The 17,599-nt window shown below is 45.7% G+C and overlaps 1 protein-coding gene across 1 annotated transcript in view; it reads right to left on the bottom strand.

Annotated features, from left to right (window-relative positions):
* The window catches only part of CRIM1 (cysteine rich transmembrane BMP regulator 1), a gene marked incomplete at its 5' end in the record, with an annotated part of 135,599 nt that overhangs the window by 62,453 nt on the left and 55,547 nt on the right, over positions 1–17,599 (bottom strand). Inside the window, 2 exons of the mRNA XM_023746239.1 lie at positions 732–914; positions 10,036–10,157. Coding sequence (XP_023602007.1) covers positions 732–914; positions 10,036–10,157 — 305 coding nt within the window. The remainder of the gene's footprint in view (positions 1–731; positions 915–10,035; positions 10,158–17,599) is intronic.

Genomic DNA, 17,599 nt, shown 5'->3' on the forward strand with positions numbered 1-17,599 from the left:
CATCCTAATCCCTAAGAGGCATGGGTTGTAGTAAATGAAGTTCAGAGTTATCATCCTGAAATGTTCATTATTTCTGAATAGCAGCCATGGGAGGGCAGCACCCGGTGGGGAACATGGAACTATTACTTCTTGGGGGGAAGAAGGGAACATAGAGCAGGCTCCTGAGAGCCTTCTGTCCAGGGCCACACCTGATACCCGGCGGCCACCGCCATGCCACCAATGACCCCGCACTCACCTCCACACAGTCTCAAAGGAGGGGGAGCAGCAGGGTCCTGGCCCCACTTGGCAGGGCGTGGGTGGCGGAAAGGACAGGGCGACTTCCTCTCTGAGCTGGCTGAGACTGTGGGTGACAAGGGCTGCACCCTGCCCTAGCTGAGCCACCCGAGGAGAGCAGGAGTGAAGTCTAGAGCACGGTGAGCAGAGGGTCCCCAGGACTTGCCAAGGAACTGTGGGGACGCAGGGGAGGAGCCGCGAGCACTCCCGGGAGATCTCTCGATGCCCCGTGGAGACAGGTGACCTGCCGTCTACCCCCAGGGCACAACTTCCTTTGGGGCAGTATTTCCACAGCCTACGTGGCACTGACAAGTCCTAAAAGACAGAGCACCGTGTCCTGAGCAGGAAACTCCTGCAAAAACCCTCTACTTGGGGGTGAGACGGAACTAGGCCAGTTTTGATACCAGAACTCTGAGCCATGAAGACGCGTATTCCTCTCTAAGGAGCGCATCCCTCACCTTCGCACACCGGGCAGCACTCCCCTTCGGGCACGTAGTACCTCTCGCAGTTCAGCTCCCCGCACTGGGCAGTGAAGCAGATGGCGACGCCCCCTTGGCATCGGCAGAACCGACACTTGTCCAAGCGAAACATGTCCCCGTCGTTATACTCCACGTTGTTGAATACGCAGGCGGGCTTTGTTTCTGGAGGGAGTTCAAACAAACAGGCAAACTCAGAGTCCCTTCCGAGCAGGGTTCTTTTATGTTTCTCAAACAGCCTCTAGAAAAATCTGTCTCTTAGCAGGGGGTTATAATGCCATGAAGATTTGCTAAACTCGATGTAATTTTGTGTAACAGCAATAAAGCAATGTAAAGTAAAACACACAAAACACATTGTCATCCTCTTTGCCCCCAGGAATAGAAACTCCCCTTAGGGAAATCTACACTAATCCCCCCCCCCAACACACACACACACTTGAAATAAAGGGAACCACGTGACCACAACACTCACACCACCCATCTGTGCATTAAAGGGATCATCGCACTTGTTTTGTTCAACCATGCTCTGCCTCAAAAATTTACCTAGGTCTTTTCAGAGACGATATTCTTCTGCCCCTTCCGTGTTCTTACCTGTGTTCTCTTTTCTCTCTATGAGGCGAAGGAATTTGTAATTTTAATCGTACTTGGCCTTTAACAAAACTCTTTCTATATGCATTATTTTATGCATCCCAGTAACAAAACCTGCTGTTACCCCAAGTTTGGAAGGGAGGAGATCCTAGGTAATTGGCTGAAGTCACACATTTAGCAAATACAGCTCTTCAATTGAAACCCTGTGGACGTTCCATTGTGTTTCAAGGCTGTGTTCTGCTAAGGACTCTCATGTCCTGCAGGTAGAATTCTCATCATGACAACAATGATTCAAATTTTTTTCTCTGCCCTGAAAAACTCACCCTAAATTCATTCCTTACCTCCAATTCTGGGTGACTTAAAAGAACTCCCACCAGACAAAGATATCACAAGAAAAAGAAAACTACAGATCAGTATTTCTTGTGAATATAGATACAAAAATCCACAAAAAATACTAGCAGACTGAATCCAGTGACATATAAAAATGATTAAATAGCACGACCAAGTGGGATTTATTCCAAGAATGCAAAGTTGGTTTAATATCCAAAAGGCAATTAATGTAGCTTGGCATGTCAACAGAATAAAGGACCAAAAAATCCATACAATCAACTCAATGACACAGAACAGTCACTTGACAGTATCATATACCCTTTTATGATAAAAACATTCAATAACTTGGGAATAGAAAAGACCATCCTCAACCTGATAAACAGCATCTATGAAAACTCACAGCTAATGTCATACTTAGTGAAAGACTGAAGACTTTCCCCCTAAGATCAGGAATAAGACAATGATGTCCACTCTCACCACTACTACTCAGCATTGTATCAGAGGTTCTCACTAAGGCAATTAGGGAAGAAAAGAAATAAAAGTATCTAGATTGGAAAGGAAGAAGTAGAACAACTCTAGGTGCAAATGACATGATCTTGTATCTAAAAAAAATAATTCTAAGGAATCTCCTAAAACATTAATAAAACTAATTCACAACTTCAACAAAATTCCAGGGTAAAATTGCAACTGAAATAAATTGTATATCTCTACACTGGCAATGAACAATATGTTAAGAAAACAACCATTCACAATAGCATCAAAAAGAATAAAGTATTTAGTAATAGATTTAATAAATGAAGTGTAAAACTTGTACTCTGAAAACTATAAAACATCGTTTAAAGAAATGAAAGAAAGCTTAAACAAATGGAGAGATATTCCATGTTCATGAATTGGAAGATACTATTGTTAAAATGATAATATTCCTGAAACTGATCTACACAGTCAATGCAATCCCTATCAGAACACACACTAGTTCTTTTGCAGAAAGTAGAAGCCAATCCTAAAATTCATATGACAATGCAAGGGACCCAGAATAGCCAAAACAATATTGAAAAGAAGAACAAAGTTAGAGGACTCAGACTTTCTGATTTTAAGACCTACTACAATGCTAGAAGACTCAGGATTTCAACACCTACTACAATGCAATCAAGTTAGTGCGGTACTGGCAAAAGAACAGATTTATAGTTCATTGGAATTAATTACTTACATTTATTGACTTTTGACAAGGGTGCCAAGACAATTCATTAAGGGAAAGAACTATCTTGTCAACAAACGGTACTGGGACAACGGATATGCACATGGGAAAAAATGAGAATGAACCACTATGAATCACATCGCATAAAAAATTAACTCAAGATGAATCATTAGAGCTATGATCTTGTCACAGCCACAACTATAAAGTTCTTAGAAGAAAACAGGAGTAAATCTTTGTGACTTTGGAGTAGGCAATGGTTTATTAGATACGACACCAAAAACACAAGCAACAAAAGAGAAAGAGAGTTAAACTGGATTTCATCAACTTTTGTGCTTTAAAAAACACCATCAAGAAAGTACAAAGGTAACCCACAAATGGGAGAAAATATATGTGAATCATATAAAGGAGTTGCATCCAAAATATATGAAGCACTCTTATAACTCATCAATACAAAAATCCAAACTGAAAAACGAGCAGACATTTGTATAGACGCTGTTCCAAATAAGATACAGAAATGGCCAACAAGCACATGAAAAGATGCTTAATGTCACGTCATTAGGGAATACAAGTCAAAGTCACAGTGAGACACCCCTGCGTATGCTTACTGGCTATAATAAAAAATATACCGATAATGGCAAGTACTGATGAGGACGTGGAAAAATTGGAACTCTCCCACCTGCTGGTGAGCATGTAAAGGGGCAGGTGTTCTGGAAAACAGCATGGCAGTTCCTCAAAATATTAAATACAGAGTTACCATATGACCCAGTAACTCCACCTCTAGGTGTGTGCCCCGGAGAAATGAAAACAGATACCAACATACAAATGTTCACAGCAGCATGTCACAAGAGAGAAAAAAAAAAAAAAAAAAGGAAAGAGCCTCCATGCCCACCATCTGATGCACAGATAAACAAAATGTGGTCTATATCCATACCATGCAATATTTCTTGGCCAAAGAAAAGAACGCAGTTCTGACACATACTATGAACACGAATGAACCTTGAAGACATTAAGTGAAAGAAGCCAGTCAGTCACAAATGAACTATTGTATAAACTATTTATGTGAAATGCCTGTAAGAGGCGCATCTACAGAAACAGAAACGTGGATTACTAGTTGGCTAGGGCTGGGGGCTTTGGGAGGAAGCGGGGAGGGACTGCTAATGAATTCCCCAGCGTCGGGGGAAATGGGCTGACGGAAGTGTTTTAAAAATCGATTGTGATGATTACACAATTCTGTAAACACATTTAAAAATAAAACCACAGAATTGTACAACTTCACTTAATGAATTGCATGGTACGTGTTTCAATAACTCTGGATCAACAAAAACCCTCCCAAGCTGAGGAACGTCTCCTGCGCTAACACGCCCTGCTTAATAAGGTGAGAAAAACCGGATTATGACACACACGTCTCCCACGGGCTCATCTGTCCAACATCATTTCTTAATACGTCACCTCGAATGTTCGAAACACTCTCACTGCGTTTTGAGTATATTTACATTTGTATGGTACTTAAGGACAATGACTTTCTCATTTATAACAATCCCGTAGAGAAGACAGAACAAGTATGAACAGCTATGTCTGCAATGAGGAAAGTGAAATCTAAAGCGATTAGGTGACTCGCCTAAAGTCACCTAAGTAGTCAGAGCTGAGCTGTGTGTGTATGTTGACACAGGTTGTGAATGTGTTTTACCTCTTCCCCAGTGCTTGCTGGATGTAATATTTCTTTTTTTCAGAAGATTAACGATATTCTAAAAGAAATCGTCTCTTGGCTCAGAATTCATCTTTATACATTTAGCCACAAAATCTGGGCTGAGATAGGAAGGAACTAGGCAGCAAGGCCGTAAGTTCCAAAATATGGGGTGCCTTTACAATGAAATCTGGACACTGGGGGTGTGGGTGGAGGCCAAGTACCACACTCCCACACAATGCTGAGCATCTGATCAAACGGAAGAAAAACGTTTATCAGCCAATCACTAGTTATCACCTAGTTGCATCCATCAACCGCATCTACCACCTGAAGCCACAAGCCGGGGTGTAAGATTTGAAGTTGGGGGGAGATTCTGGCTAGGGACACAGCGGTTCCGATGAAGCTATTTTTACGGTGAGGCGTGCAGAAGTGTAAACAGGAGGGTGGGCTGATGTGCGGTCTGGGGCAGTCAGGTTTCACTAGCAAACGCCCAGAAAGCAAGGGAGTGGGGATTTGGAAGCGTGGATAGTCTCCAAAAACACGGCCAAGAAAACACGGTCAATTCCTTAGGATAAAAAAAATAACAAATCACACAGCATAATGACATTCCTGCTTGATGCTGAGAGATGGATAGAGGCTCTTCAGGAAAGTGCATGCCCAAGAGGCTGGCTGTGGTCTCTGAGGAGCAGCAGCCAGTCCCGCCTTCACCTGCCGGGGAAGGGTGCGAACTCAGCCAGCGTGGAGACATGGAGACGATCACAGCCTCTACAAGAGGGCAACTTAAATGGCTGCAGAGAAGAAAAAACTCTGCGAAGAAGGAATTCGCTATGTCATCTGTACTCTTCAGTGCAGAGATGCATACCAAGCGTCTCTGTAGCGACTTTCCGTGTTCTGTGTCTGCCCAATTAAATGTTGTTTCCCAGTTCCGAGATCCCCTCTTCCCTCTTTAATATATTCCAGAACTCCGGGAGGAGAGCCGGCCTGGTGGTACTGACTGTCAATAACCTGGACTGCCTGCCAAGTCAAGCTGATTGGCAGCTGGGGAGAGAGATATAATTTTAATGAAGGGGAGGCTAAAATGCAGAATAAATCCAAAGGGGTACAGCGCTGCTGCTTCTCTTCAATCTCCCAGCTGAACACGGCTAGTGCCTCGCCTCTGCTCTCCTTGCCTCTGCTCTCAGCCCCCTGGGGGTGAGCCGAACAGGAAGCCAAGTGGGTGGACAGCACAGGCTACAAGAGGGACCACTGTGTTCACAGAGGAGAACCTCTGAGCATGTCCCTGCAGGTCAACAGCAAACCAACACTCACAAGGACTGGGTTCATGGATAAAAACCTTTTTCCCCCCTATGGGAGAAGGGAGTTTGTGTGCTGGAGTACACCAAGCAGATATTCTTTTGGGATAGGGAAGAAGGAGCAATACTCATAAAGGACTGCTAAATACTGTATCACTCTTAAGCAACATTAGCTCGATAAGGTCCCAGGAACAGGCTGGGCACTCAATACATGCATATGAGGTGGACTATGTTCTCTCAAAATGCCATATGCTTTCCATGACTCTGAAGAAGAGTGTGTCCCCAGACACATTACTGAGCATTATTGCTATATAGACGATGGTTTCTCAGTAGATGTGTTTGCACTAATTTTCTTATTAACAGACTTCAGGTCTGAGTTTTCTAGGCCAAAGTTTTGCAGGCGGGTCACGCTGACTGGGTAAGGTTCTCCTGTGATGGCTCCGTTTTACGTGGTCATTTCTGAGGCCGGAAGAGTCAGCGATTAGCTATGACTCTCAAACCAAAATGTTCTGTTTTATTTAGATTGTTGTCGTGCACAGTGGACCACTGGTCATATCTCAGGCACCAAATGGTATTTCACATTGGACCCCTGAGATTTCCAATCCTAATGCCCCCAGGGATGACAGGGGTGGGCCAGGGTGGGACAACAGGTGCCCCGGGACAGAATCAAGAGCACATACCCCTCTGAGGAAGGCGTCACTCGGCCAGGTGACAGGTGATGAAAGCTTGTGTGTGGGCTGGAGTGGACCCAGAACTGGTTTTTGAAGGATGCCTGGGGTTGCTCCACCCCGTCTATGAAAACCATCCTGTAGGTGATGATTTTGATGATTTCTACGTTTACACAAAAGCGGCTCAAGCACACCATCTGCTCCTTTGGTTTCTAAACAACAGGGCACTCGTTCACCAACACCCTGCGAGTCCTGCCTTTGGCCCTCATCAGAGAATAGCATTCACAACCTGTCACTATCTGGTTGGCAACCCTCCCGGCCCTCCGCCAAAACCAAACCAAAACAAACCAAACCGCAAAGGGAGGTGATGTTTACAGAGGATGTTCTGTCCATCTATTTGTCCAGGCGAACGTTTTCGAAGCTTAGGAGTTCTTGAATTCTCTGTGACCATCTTGTCATCTTGTGTTTTCACACACACAAAATAAGGTAAGCACGTGGGTCATCAGGAGGGCAGCTCGGGAATGGAGCACAGCCCTATAACCTCCGTTTCTGCAGGTAGGTTTGCTACAGTAAGTCACCCGCCGCCCTCGGAGCTGGGCTTGTCCCACATCTACTCCTCCGTGCTGGGGAAATCTCCAAATGGAGAGACCATGCCACAGGCATCTAGATTCCAGCTGTGTGTCCAAATGATCCCCTAGAACTGCTTTCCCTGAGCTGCATTTTCCTAGTTTGCTTTTGTGTTTCATTGAGAAGAGCAGCCACAGGAAACCGGTTTCTGCATTGGTGTTAGAGCCACAGAGCACAACACCGACAGCACCTTCTCCAGTTTCCATGTGAGGACAGTGTGGCCCTGCCCCGGGGGCCTGACTCCATCGCCCTTTTCACTGCGGCGGCCGGGAGGTCGGGAGCCTGCCTGACGCTGAACTCCAGCGGCTGGACAGGTGGAGGCTCATGGCCTGCTTACTTGTGGGCCCTTTCTTTTTGCCTTTCACTTTCAACCTTTATGTACTAACCTGTGGTTCCGAATCTCTTTTTTCACTCATATTTCCACATTATTGTACCTATTCTCATTGTAAAGCCTCAAATCCTTTGCGTATAAACAAGGCTTCACACACACACACACACACTAGACTTCTGCTTTTCTAGGTGATGATAATAAATCTCTGATAAGCAATATCCTTTGATGGTAAACTTATGACAACAGTAAGAGTTTCCCGGGGCACTAGGTGGCAAATAAACAAACATCCACACACATACTCGTATGTGTGTTTACATGTGTATGTTGTGTGTGTGCAAGGCAGGTGTGCGTAATGTGCTTATATATGTCTAAAGAAGTCAAAGAGATTTTGAGACAGAATGTCCTTAATATTCAGCAGGACAATAAATCTTCACAGTATTATAGTTTCTACTCTCATCTACAAATGAATGATTAATAGAGCAACAGCGACACTGATAGCAGGACAAGAGATGAGACGAAGATCACCCAACAAGCTTATGACGGCAAGAAAGAGGCTCCCTGGAAACACTGTGACTGTGCTTTGTCGTCTCAACATCGTCTCCTGGCAGATGGCACGGCCTGTTCCTGAACTCAGGGCCCTATGAAAAGTGAGGCTTTACACAGGGCAGCCCTGGAGATGAGCCCAGGCCACTGAGGTGGGGGTGTGGTCACTAGCTGTCCGAGTCATGTCATATCGGAGCGAGACATAAGGTCCACATCCGGAGAAGAAAGGCACGAGGCTTGGGTTCCTACATCCAAGAAGAAAGGCCATCCAGGGGCCACAACAGCGAACTGTGTACCAGAGCTGGTACTTCCAAGGGAAGTGACCTAAGCTTCAAGTGTAGGGCAGAAGATGGAAGACCACCCCAAACGAACCCCTCCATGGGCTGGCATTACAACAGCCCCCCTGTAGAGGGAACTAAGATGGTCTGAGTCAGATCACTCACGCACCCACCCAACTAAACCTGGTGCCCTGCCTGAGGCAGACGGTGTGCTAACAGCCCAGATGCGAGGACAGACTGCAAGGACAGACTGCCGGCCTCTGGCAGCTCGGGTTCCAGAGTGAGACGGACCCACACTTGCAGGGTGGTGAGCACATCTGAGATGCTGGGAGCCCAGGGTCAGGAGCCACTATTTCCATCTCAAATGGTATGACTTAAATATTCACAGAAAAGCACCTACAATCAATCAAACCGCAGTGATACCAGAGCAAACGAGTCTGCTGGGCCATTTGCTGGTATTTAGCAGACACTACTCCTGGCTGCATGACTGTATGGCTATGGAGAAGCATCGAGAAGAGAGGGACGGAGGTCTTTAGGTCAGAAGCTCACCTCACCTTCTCTACTCCCTGGAATGTCCAGGACAGTGTCTGTGGATGTGAATAGGAGGTGGGAATACAAAATAATAAGACTGCTTGCTCTCGAGGGACAATTCCAAGTGCTTCACATGTAAAACCTCCATTTACGGTCATTCATTCCATTTTATAGATGTGGAAACGGAGGTCATTTGGTTCCTGTCTATGATCTCTCTTAACCACAAAGCCATCTTGCAAGTATTTCTTCAAAGCAAAACAAAACAACATGTGACCACTGGACTAAAACACTACAGGGTGCAAGGGAACAGGACTCAACTGTCCTAAAACCTTTCTTGTGTGGGAAGGGAGGCTCGGGAGGAGGGCGGACAATCTTCTGAGCTGATTTCTTATGGGCAGGCGTTGGTATGTTTCAGTATGTGCAATTCTGTTGCATGTGCCAGTCCATCTTCATTTTCCTTGTTGAGTCTAGGTACTGATGAAGCAATGCGCTACAATTATTGACGTGTCACTTGAGTTTCACTCTTTGTGTTTCTTCTGAAAATCCTGGTGGAGGGGCCTGGGTTAGGTTCCCCTTTTTTCCAGCATCTAAATTCAATGAACGCCCTGTCCCCAAACACCGAACCCTCTCACGCAAGGTGAAAGGGAGAGGTGGATTCTATTTGAAGGAATCCTGTGACCGGAGAATCCTATTTCTGGGCCACAGGACACGAACTGAAAGCAGGCCAATGCCAGTGACCAAGCCCCGGTCAGAGATGTCCTCTCTGAGCAGAAAAATGTGAGCCTGGGGGAACAATGTCTTTTCTGTTTCAACCTGCGGCAGCTCCCCTGGGGTGTCAGTTCCATCCATTGCCTCCTGGCGGCCATGTAATGAGGGGAGGATGACAGGAGCAATATGATCACAGGTTCTATGATCTTCTTTTTTTTTCCAAAAAAATCCTAAAATTGCCATGCTCCTGAAACTGCAGAATATGACAGCTCCGTGCAATGTGCTATTACATTTCCAAAATTCTCTTTCTGATGGGTGGGATGATGATTCCCTAGCGTCCCTTACCGCTCGCTGGGACCATAACCAAGCCTCCTTTGGGAGGGAGTGTCTGTCATCGAGTCCCTGTGTGTATCCCCTGCCATATATATAAAAGGCAGAACCGGCTGGATGGAACCCTCCCTCCTCCTCCAGCACCAATGTCCACGCTCCGAGAACAAGAGACCCCACGTACCATTAACACATTCAAAGACATCACAGCACTTTCCAGGAGTCCCATCGCCACGGGAGACTATGCGGGGAACGGATCCCACCTCACACACGGGGAAACCACATAAGCCAGAGAGACACTCGCATCTGAAACCAAAGAAAAGGGAAGGAAAACCCCATGAATAAACAACAACACAGAAGTCGGGAGACCACAAAGTGGCTGCGGCCAGGGAACTCCACGGGATGACCCTGCTCCTGTGTATCCGGTGTCACTGGGGAGGGGGGAGGCAGGAGGGGCTCCAACATAATTTGCATCCCAGAGAACTAAGACTCATCTACATAACATACACCCAGATTTTAAATGTTTACCATTTTGACAGAAATATTCCTAAATAAATGCATGACTTCATTTCTTCTTTAACTAGACCAGCATTGAGCATATCATCTTGCTGAGGACTCAGGGCCATTGTTATGGGCATGCACTGTGTTACCCCATAAATCCCCGAGGCCCTCGGTCACCGCAGAGCTGGGCTCCCCAGTGCCATGCTGCTGCTCTGTTGCTGACCTGTAGGTATTTTCCAGAGATTTTTCTGGCCCTCCTTTCAACTATTAAGTTATTGGCTTTCCATCTTTTTTCTTTTTTTTTTCTTCTGTGTGTCTAGTGGCACCCTCACCACACTAGTTAATTTGTAATTGCATCTAACAGAGGAAGCAGACCCTCACTGGAGGCTCAGAAGCTCTTTGTATATGAATGGCCTGAGCTTCTGTAAGTGGGCTTTGCAATGCTATTTGGAAGAGGACAGTCTTAATCTGGGGTCTTCTGTGCTGTGTGTGCCTTTCTCGCTACTTGCACGAATGAGGCGCTCGAGGGCCTGAAGCTAGCTCTGCGGGCTCGCACCCACAACTTCAACGCTAGCTGTGAGACTGGCCTACACCCAGGGAAACAGCGGCAGGTAAAAATGAGAGGAGAAAGCACTGTGGTCCACCGCCTGCTGGTCTGAGAGAATGAAACAGGAGGCAGGAAGGAGAAGCGCACAGCAGCAGGGTGTCAGGATGTGAATGTGATACAGGGGAGGAGCAGGGAGCCAGGCCCTGGGATCTCCGGAGGCGGAAGTGTGGTCAGAGGGTGGAGAGAATGACAAAGGGGGTTCCCAGGTAGATGGAAGTGAAAGGAAGATCTCCTTAGAGAAGACATCTTCCAGGAAGTGTGCGGGTGTTTACATACGGTGGGGGCGAGAGGAGAAGGTAACACTGCCAGCAGGGAGGGACTATGAGCGCATTCATGAACTCTCGTTGACCCCCTTCTTAGGTAAGTGACTACTTTGCTCATCTATCGTTCTTCGGGTCTCTAGTAAATTAAAATATTCCTGGAGTCCGCGAGAACCTCAGTATCAGGTCCAGAGGTTTAACTGCCTTTCTAGTGAACTGCAGAACTAAAAGGAAACAAATGGAAGTTAAAATCCGCACCAAAGACCATGAAAGCCACTGGGAAGGTATGGAAGACCAAGGCCGGCCTCTCAGGCTTCTTCCGTGGGGGTGACGGCTACATTGGATTTCTGGGAGAAGCGGGTGGTAGACAATTAAGGTTTTGCTCAATGGTATTTCTGCTTATGGTTTACAATAAACGTCTGCCTGTTTTCTGTGAGTGGAGCTGGGAGCTCTCGAAGTATAATCTGTCTTCCTACAGGACAATCACCTACAGGACCGAGTCGATACGAACTGGGCTTTTAGTCCCTAGTAGGGTTATCCTTTCGTCTTTACATGCCCAGCCCCTGCAGCATTAAGCACGTAACCATACGACAGTCCAGTAGCAATAAACTATTTACATTAAAATGATGACATAAATTGTAATCATTAGGATCCCACTATCTGGATGTGATTACAATGAAAGATCCTTGCAAGGACAGCTGGGATTCTCATTCTCGCCTAATCATTCTAATTTAAACTCCAAAGAACATACAAGCAACCAAAAAAATGAGTCTTCACCTGTTGTCCTTCAACCCTTCAGTGACCTTCCTACTGAACAGTATGTGCCCTTATGTGCCTGGCTCTCGGCTAGGCTGTCGGAAATCACACCAACCTGAGAACCATGACTAAGTGGCTCTGCATTTGCCCTTTAACATTTGATCCAGGTCCCAACACTCAAGTAGCTCTTGTTTCCCTAGAGACTCACCTCGGTTGTCCGGGTGTCCCTAGCATGTTTCAGAAGACCTGACACTGTACAAAACTGCCCTCGAAGCCACTGAGAAAAGGGAAACCCTTTTGCTGAAGTTTCGCTTCTAAACCAGAGTGACTCCATGTCCAAGGTCCAAGGACTCCATGTCCTGGCTTCTGCTTGCTGGCCTCCTCTCGGCACCTTCCCCTTCTCTGCATCTCCCTTGGCAAACTCTCCCTACCTGTTGCCTTCTTTTAACTTCTCACAGCTTCCCCTGAACTTGAGACTTTGCAGATGTTAAAGATCATTAGCCCCTTAATATAGAAAAAAAATTCTTGAGAAAAGGTGAAAGTCGGCTCGTGGCAGATAACTACCAAGCAACTAGCTCTGGGGTTGAAACGTTATGGAACAGCCAGTTTTTTGCAGGTTGAAAAATAGTTGAATAGCAATTTCACATAGTTCAGCAGAATGCAGCGGCCATGAGTTACCTTATGTCTACGCTCACTCTGTCAGATAACAAATGGGGGACGTCACCAGGACCCTTATCTGCCAAGGAAATTTATTATGTCTACAAATTAGGGGAGTCCAATGGATTCTTTAAAAGGCTTTAATAAGATTATCCCAGAGTCTCTGGTTTACCGGCACAGGAGGTAGGCAGCTTCCCTTTTCCTGATGAGGCTAGGGAGGCACAGACCACCCAGTGACCTGAAAGTGAAGAAGACCTCCTGTCCTGTGTTTTCCACGAAAAGAGACTAGATTTTTTTCCAGCAAGTCATGAAAAGGAAACGCTGAATTACAGAACTGAAGCATGCAAACTATACCTTGTCCTCACCACCTTTTTTCTTCAGTTTTATTCTTTTTTTTTGCACCACCCTCCCCTCCTCCACCCAATCTTCCTCCTACCTTTTATCCCAATGCCTGAATAAAAAGCAAGCAAGAGGATGGAGAAAACGTGGATTAGTGGGAGGGACAGCAGACTAACTCGAGGAAGAGACACTTATTAAACTGATGTCACCCCTTATCCTTCATGTTTGAAACCCTCCCTCCCTCAATGTCTAGGCTCTAACTTGGTCCCCACTCACCCAAATCTCTCCTTTCCCAAAACTACACCATATCCATCCTATGGCTCAGCGCGCCTGTACTTTGTAGTCTAAAATCTTCAATTACTCCTCACTTGATTGGTCAACTTCTCAGCCTTGCATTCAATACCCTCAGGCCCACATACCGTTTTCCCCAATCTCTCTCTCCTGGTATTTGTCTTCATTTTCCTTATGCTACAGCCACACTTTTATTCTCCAAACCAGCCCAGGCTGCACTGCCTACCCAGTCCACCACCACCACCCCCTCCTCTCCAGCTGTCTGTCTAGAGCCCATCTGTCTTTCTAGGCCAGCCTCAAAGAACTCCATACTTTTCAAGGCCCTCCTCCCACTGTTTTGTGGTGACTCACATAATCCATCTTCCCACAAGCTCTCTTTGGATCTAACATGTAGATTCGTTAAAGAAATACTTTTTAATGATGAGACAGAACAGGAGATGAGTAAAAGGGGGACAATATTAACTAAATGAAAGAAAGTGAGAAGGAAAGCAGTGAGATTTCTATATTGTAAAAAGAATAAAAGGACACCAGCATGATACCTTGAAGCAGAAGTGCTGAGAGCTCAAACAAATTATAAATAAATAAAATAATTAAATAACAGCTTTGAGATGAAACTCACATAGCATAAAATTCACCCCTTTTAGAAGTGTGTAATTTGGTGGATTATGTTCACAGGGTTGGGCAACTATCACCGCTACCTAATTTCAGACCATTTCCATCGCCTCGAGAAGAAACCCTGAACTCTCCACTCAGCCTCACCAGCCCCTGGCACCTACTGATCTATGTTCTGTCTCTATGGGTTGGCCTATTCTGGGCAGTTCCTATAAATAGACTCACACAATAGATGCTCTGAGGCCTTTTAAACAAGAAGGAACCTGTATCTGCAATCTGCCAGAAAAATCAAGCCTCTAACATTAACCTCAGTATTAAGATAATGACCAATCAAGGTAGCATATCAATAAATGTTTGCATAATGTAATCACAGCTGCAGCCAGGTGGATTGGTTAAGCTGTCTTTTTCTCCCTCACACAGGTCATGGATTCAGCTCACTGGGCATCCGAGTGCCCAAGAACAATGATGAACAGCATTCAGACATCATCTCGGCCCCTAGAGGGCACTCCCTTCCTTAGGAGGCTCTGAGAGGCAGTGCACACTTATGCTTCATGTTGGTTGCTCCCTGGTCTGCACAGAGTCCCAGGCAGGCCAGAGGCCAGGGTCCTGGCACAGCTTACAAGGGGCTTCTAGTCCAGCCTCTCCTTATCTTTCAGCTTCGGGTTCCACTGGTTCCTCCTTATGCCCCGCAGCTGAACAACAATGGCAACATGCCATTCACTCCATCTACCCTCCCCTGCCCCGTATCACCCTGCGCCCTGCGCCACAGCTCAGATGTCCACACGCCTAAAATCCCCTGGTGAATTCCACACAACTTAAGACCCCCTACTCTACAAGGCCATCTCTGATCAAGGAGCAGCCAGGCTTAACTTTCCCTCCTCTGACCTTCAGAAGTACCCAGGGGTACTGAACTCTTGGAGTGTAAGTGCTCATCCCACAAAATCAAAGTCCTACTTTTTCTCCTGTGAATTCCCTTAGCGCCGGGGACAAGTCTTTGTCATGTAAAGGAAAACATCGAATGACCCAGGCATCCAAACAATAATCTGGAATGAATATTTTTTCATGGCTAATAAGTCAGAGATTAGACCATGCATTGGTTTTACAGTTTTTATTTTTATCAGTTTTAGGTGGCACGCTGATAAGTACAACATCAGTGTGTGGAGGGAAAGACTATGGAATTGGTCTGGAACGCGGACAGCAGAGTGCTAAACACAAAGACTGTTCTTCTCCAAGTGGGGGCCGGGGCTCCAGAATCTACCTGTATAACAAGCTCTCCAGGGGATCCCACTGGAACCTAGGACCAACATGCTGAGAACTGACTCCTGCCGGTGCAGGCTCTCGGTCACCACAGCTGAATTTGCACTTTCCACTGGGAAAAGCCAAGGTCAACTAGTTTGAACATCTTAATGAGAATGAGGATTTGGAGCATTTGCTCTCGATCATTTACAATAAAGACTCCTTCCTGTGAGTCAGGCGCAGTAAAGAAAAGAACAACTTAATTTACTATCCAACACAATCACACACCCCACCCCCCAAGAACAGGGGTGACTACTAGCAAGCCACTTAAACTCTGGGATGCTCCGTGTTCTCAGCCATAAAACGAGATGGTTGGACCACAATGAGCTTTCTTCTAACTATAAAATCGTATGGTTCTCTTATTGCCAACCCCATTCCCATCACTGCCACGGTCAGATTCTGGCCCATCCATGCCTACTTATTGCCTGCACCCCATCCCTGGAGCAGACCACAGCCTCATGCCCCATGCTGGTCTCTTCCTGGCAGCAAGAACCTCAGCCTTCACATCCAGCTCAGGACGGGCCTTCTCTTTGAAGCTTTCTTGGTCTTTTCTTTTCTTTTTTTGGGGGGGGGGCGGGAAAGTATACTTACACACTTAGACATCCACTGTTCTTTCTCCTTTCCTATGAAAGAAGACCGAGCTATGCAGGAGAAGCAGCAACATGCCCCACATACTGTCTCGTATCGCTAGGCTGCCTTACCTAACCAATTTAGGGCTTCATTACTAAGTAGAAGAATCAACAGTTTGTTTTGCCAGAAGGACGAGAGAAACCGTGGAGGATACTAAACCATAGGGAACTGCCAGAAGGGGCCGTGGGGCAGAGGAGTCCTCTTTGCTACTCCCATGCCATTCAGCAAAGCACAGGGGCCCTGGAATGTGCCCTCGTGGGGGGCGTCATGCAGAGCTGATAGTAAAATGTCATTCTAACATCCCCTACAGTTAACTCCTTGGGTAGAGGAGGAAATCTGGAAGCAGCAAACCATCAGACTCCTCACGTTCCCCAAGCACATCCAAATCCCTGCCCATATCTGGAGAAAAAAATGACCCTGTGAGGTCCTCTGTAAACGATGCCTCCCAACACTGGCTTCATCCCATGTCTGAACTGAGTGCCTGAGCCCTTCAGAAGGGGAGAACCAGTGCCCATAAATCAAAACCACTCTTCATATGTGGGAGGTTAGGTCTCCTCCTCGTCAGGAAACAAGGATAAACATAGAATTAAAAGGGCAAAGTACTTGTACTACTAGGATTCCACACGGTGTATTAATGAAATAACTATCAGGAACGGAAAGTACACTGACACATAGAACATTCCTATTCTGTAAAAAGTAGCTCCAACTTTACTTAAATCTGATGTACTCTCTCTCTACTAATTACATTTATTAACTCTTCCAGGAATGTATACGTTTTAAAAAAGAGGCTGCAAAGAAAACATCCAAAAAGAATGGGTTTCCCACCCGAGGGTCCAACTACCATATGGAAAACTGTATTCCTCCCCACGGAGGTTTCTTAGGGTTCTACTTTTTCTCATGTCTCCCCAGGAGAGATTTACTACTAAGTCACAAACCTCCTCCCCCTTTGCTCAAGCTAATTCCTAGATGATCTCTCATTTCGCCCACTCAGGCAGAAATGGTGCGTTCTTCACTTTCCTTTCAGTCAACAGCAAAACCACTCTGCATTTTTGGGTGTCGCTATGTTTTTTTCCTGGGAAGCAGGGGAGGGGGCTGCTATTGGAGGATGTGCTCCACTACAGGGGAGGTATAAATTGAGGCTATTAAAGGGTGTCCCAAAATTCACGCAAGAAGTAATTTTGATAGAAAACACAGGTTTATAATGAAAAATTTTAAATTTTTTATTGATTCATAAAGTATACAGTATAGGGTTATGTATGGAATAGCATATCGGGTAAATGGCCTCCACGGCTTTGCTGGCACATACGCACTCTTTTGTTGAAATTTTCCATGATCGTTTTGCATAAATGTGGCTGAATTTTGATGAGGCTCATTTTCATCTTGATGGCTTGGTTAATCGACAAAATTGTCGCATTTGGGGTTCAGAAAACCCACAAGTGATTGTTGAGAAACAAATGCATCCACAACGTGTCGCTGTTTGGTGCGGATTTGGGGCTGGAGGCATCATCGGACCATTCTTCTTCGAAAATGTGGCTGCTCAGGCAATAACAAAAGAGTGCGTATGTGCCAGCAAAACCCGGAGGGGGGATTTTACCCCAAAAGGCTATTCCGATTTGTTTTCCCCAACAACCCCTTATATATATAATTTTTTCGCCCCAGAAAAAAAATTTAAATTTTTTCTTTAAAAAACCCGTGTTTTTTTATAAAAAAAAATATTTTTCTGGGGGAATTTTTGGGGAACCCCTTTGAGAAAAAGGGGCCTCTTTTTTGTTTCTCCCGGAGAAAAAAAAAAAAAAAAA

Source organism: Myotis lucifugus, unplaced genomic scaffold (genome assembly GCF_000147115.1).
Source record: "Myotis lucifugus unplaced genomic scaffold, Myoluc2.0 scaffold_6, whole genome shotgun sequence".
Lineage (NCBI taxonomy): Eukaryota > Metazoa > Chordata > Mammalia > Chiroptera > Vespertilionidae > Myotis > Myotis lucifugus.